Genomic DNA, 2,986 nt, shown 5'->3' on the forward strand with positions numbered 1-2,986 from the left:
TATGTTATAAATATTTTTATTCATTTATTAAGCCTATTTCGTTTGATAAATGGCTACGAAAAAAACTTGTATAAAATTCATCAGTCATGATTGAACGTTGCGTATCAGTCGATGCGTCTTGGCTGTACTTTAAGATCTTCGTTCGAGGTATTTATCGATCGTTTAATAAGGGTGGATGCTGTAGGCCTTGGCACCGTAGGCTGAGACTACTGGAGATGAGTAGGCTGATACTAGTGGCGCGGAGTAGGCTGATACTACTGGAGCGGAGTAGTGAGATACTACTGGAGCTGAGTAGTGGGAGACTACTGGAGCAGCGTACGATACGACTGGAGCTACGGCCACTTGTTTGGATACAACGTCGACTCTGGATTGGTGAGAGACGGCAGATGGAGCGACGACGGCAGTGTAGGCAACTGGGTAGACAGCAGACCTCTTGTGGATGTAATGTCCCTGGGCTTCGAAGTGAGCTACTTTGGCAGCGGCAACTTCGGCAGTGTCGATTGGTACTCCGTTAGCATGGAGGAAGGAAGTGTGAGCGTACGGAGTGAGAGCCAAAGGAGCAGCATAGCTACTGACGACTGGGGTGGAGTAGGCGGAAATAGCTGGAGCAGCATAAGTGGCGATAGCTGGAGCAGCATAAGAAGAAACAACAGGGGAAGCATAGGCAGCTACGACTGGAGAAGACTTGATGTCGACGCGAGATTGGTGCGATACGGCCGATGGAGCAGTGTATACGACTGGAGCGGCTTCAACTGCGACGGTATTGACGAGTGGAGCAGAGTACTGGACTACTGGAGCTACAGCTACTTGTTTGGATACAACGTCGACTCTGGATTGGTGAGAGACGGCAGAAGGAGCGGTGTATACGACTGGAGCGGCTTGTACCACTGGAGCTGAATAGGCGACCACTGGGGCTGCTACTACTTGCTTGGATACAACGTCGACTCTAGATTGGTGAGATACAGCAGATGGAGCGGCGACCAGTGCTGGGCCCGCTACGTATGTCTGTACTAATGGTAAGTGGCCGACTGAAGGCTTAGCGACAGCTACAGTCACGAACGCAAACAACACCACCAACTTGAACATTGTGGTCTGTGTTGTATATCGACGATACTAGTTTACAAGATTACCGAATTCGGTAGACTGATGATCTTCCCGCGCTCTCGTTGGTATTTATACGGTCGCAGCCTCCCATACGGTAGTGTCGATTTTCATGTTAATTGACATTAGTTCTAGTTTAGGCAGGCTCTGACTTTTTTTGTTGTCTTATAAAAGTTGCTGGCCTTGTCGGCCCGATATCCGTGCGCCGAGATGGAAAGGGACGCAGATCTATAGAAGATATTTTATTTTTTTATCGAATAGATGACTTACACGTTCTACGCCCTTGACTGGTGCCATTGGCTGGACTCTGCCAAAATTGCTTGAGTCGAAGGTGGAAATTCGCAAATTTGTTATGGGCCGATAACTCGGAAGCGATCGTGATGAAAAATGAGGAACCTCGATATTATGGCAATTTGCCATTTTTTTAATGTGAATTATTAAATTTAACGTGCTGATGACCTCTCACGATTATCATATAAAACTATTTTAATTTGAACACTTAAAATTATTAAAAATTAAGTATTATAAATCAAAGATATCAAATAAATAACATTAACTCGTTCTACTATAGTTTTTTTTACTACTAATCTATAATAGAAAAATAATTAACATAATCAAAGTATGTTTGATTAAGTTGATATTTATATTATAAATAACCGGTTTTTGCCATTAAATACTTTAAAGTAAAAATATGTTTATTCAATATATCATCACTTTATATTTTAAATTATTATAAAAATACTAAATGTATTAGAGCAAATTAATGCTTTTAAAAAAAGGAATCAATTAAATAGCAGTATATTCCGAATCTTTAAATTAATAATATTTTATTTATTAATTTAGCTAATATTTTAAAGTGACTATTAATAATACTGAAAATTATACATTGCCTACAAAAAAAACAGAATTAATATATTAGGCACAAAACTCAACTTTAAATTTATTAAATATGAAATGTATGGCATACTTTATTGTAATATAAAATAAAAATATTTCGTCAAAGTAAAATAATTAAAAAATAATATAAAAAAAATAATTAAAAAATTTAGCTTAATATTTTTATCTTAATTTAATTTTATTAATTTATTTAGCTTATATAGATAATTTTTACATTAAACAAATTTTAACATAAAAAGAAAATTTAAAAAAATTAAAAAAAAACATAATTTATTTCTTAATGCATAAAGGTGTTTCTTTATTCTATTTAGAAACCCACTACATTTTTATTCTTGGGGAATACCCTAAGGATATTAATATACAAATTCACACCACCGTGCATTATTCCCCTGGCCGTACTCGTTTTCTTAAACCTAACTATCTTTATTTCTTATTAAATACTTATTAAAATACTTTGGTAACATATCATTTTTTTAATTATATATAAATATTAAGACATCCATTTTCAATATTTCTTGAACATTTAAACATTCCAATCTATTAATCATAATTCTACAACTAGTAAATCTATGTTTATATAAAACTACTCTTATTGCCCTATTTTGTAATTTTTGCAACATTATTTTAACTAATTTATTAGGCATATCTAATATTGTTGCACAATAATAAAAAAGGGACAATATAATACTATATGAATTTTTAGTGATTATATTCAACACATTTTTCATTCTGAATAATATACCAATTTGTCTATTCTTTTTTTATATGTAATTACAATTTTCCTTCAAATTTATTTTTTATCTATTTATTAAGTATTTTATATTACCAACTGCTTCTATAATAGAGATATCTAAAACTATTTTAATATTATTATCTAACATATTTTTTTAATTAATAAACACATTTAGTTTACATACTTTATTTTTTAGCCATATTCTATAATTTATTAAAATATATTCAAACCACTTCTAAAATAAGAGTTGGTCAA

General features: G+C 33.6%; 1 protein-coding gene across 1 annotated transcript; it reads right to left on the reverse strand.

The window, feature by feature from the left end:
• Positions 1-1,198, reverse strand: LOC148237057 (uncharacterized). The gene has a single exon (XM_088183104.1). The coding sequence runs from the start codon at positions 1,084-1,086 to the stop codon at positions 163-165; it is 924 nt and encodes a 307-aa protein (XP_088039230.1). The 5' UTR covers positions 1,087-1,198; the 3' UTR covers positions 1-162.
• Between the last annotated feature and the right edge of the window lie 1,788 nt (positions 1,199-2,986).

This window comes from Plectrocnemia conspersa, unplaced genomic scaffold (assembly GCF_051122295.1).
Source record: "Plectrocnemia conspersa isolate PC_06_02 unplaced genomic scaffold, ASM5112229v1 ptg000003l, whole genome shotgun sequence".
NCBI classification, from domain to species: domain Eukaryota; kingdom Metazoa; phylum Arthropoda; class Insecta; order Trichoptera; family Polycentropodidae; genus Plectrocnemia; species Plectrocnemia conspersa.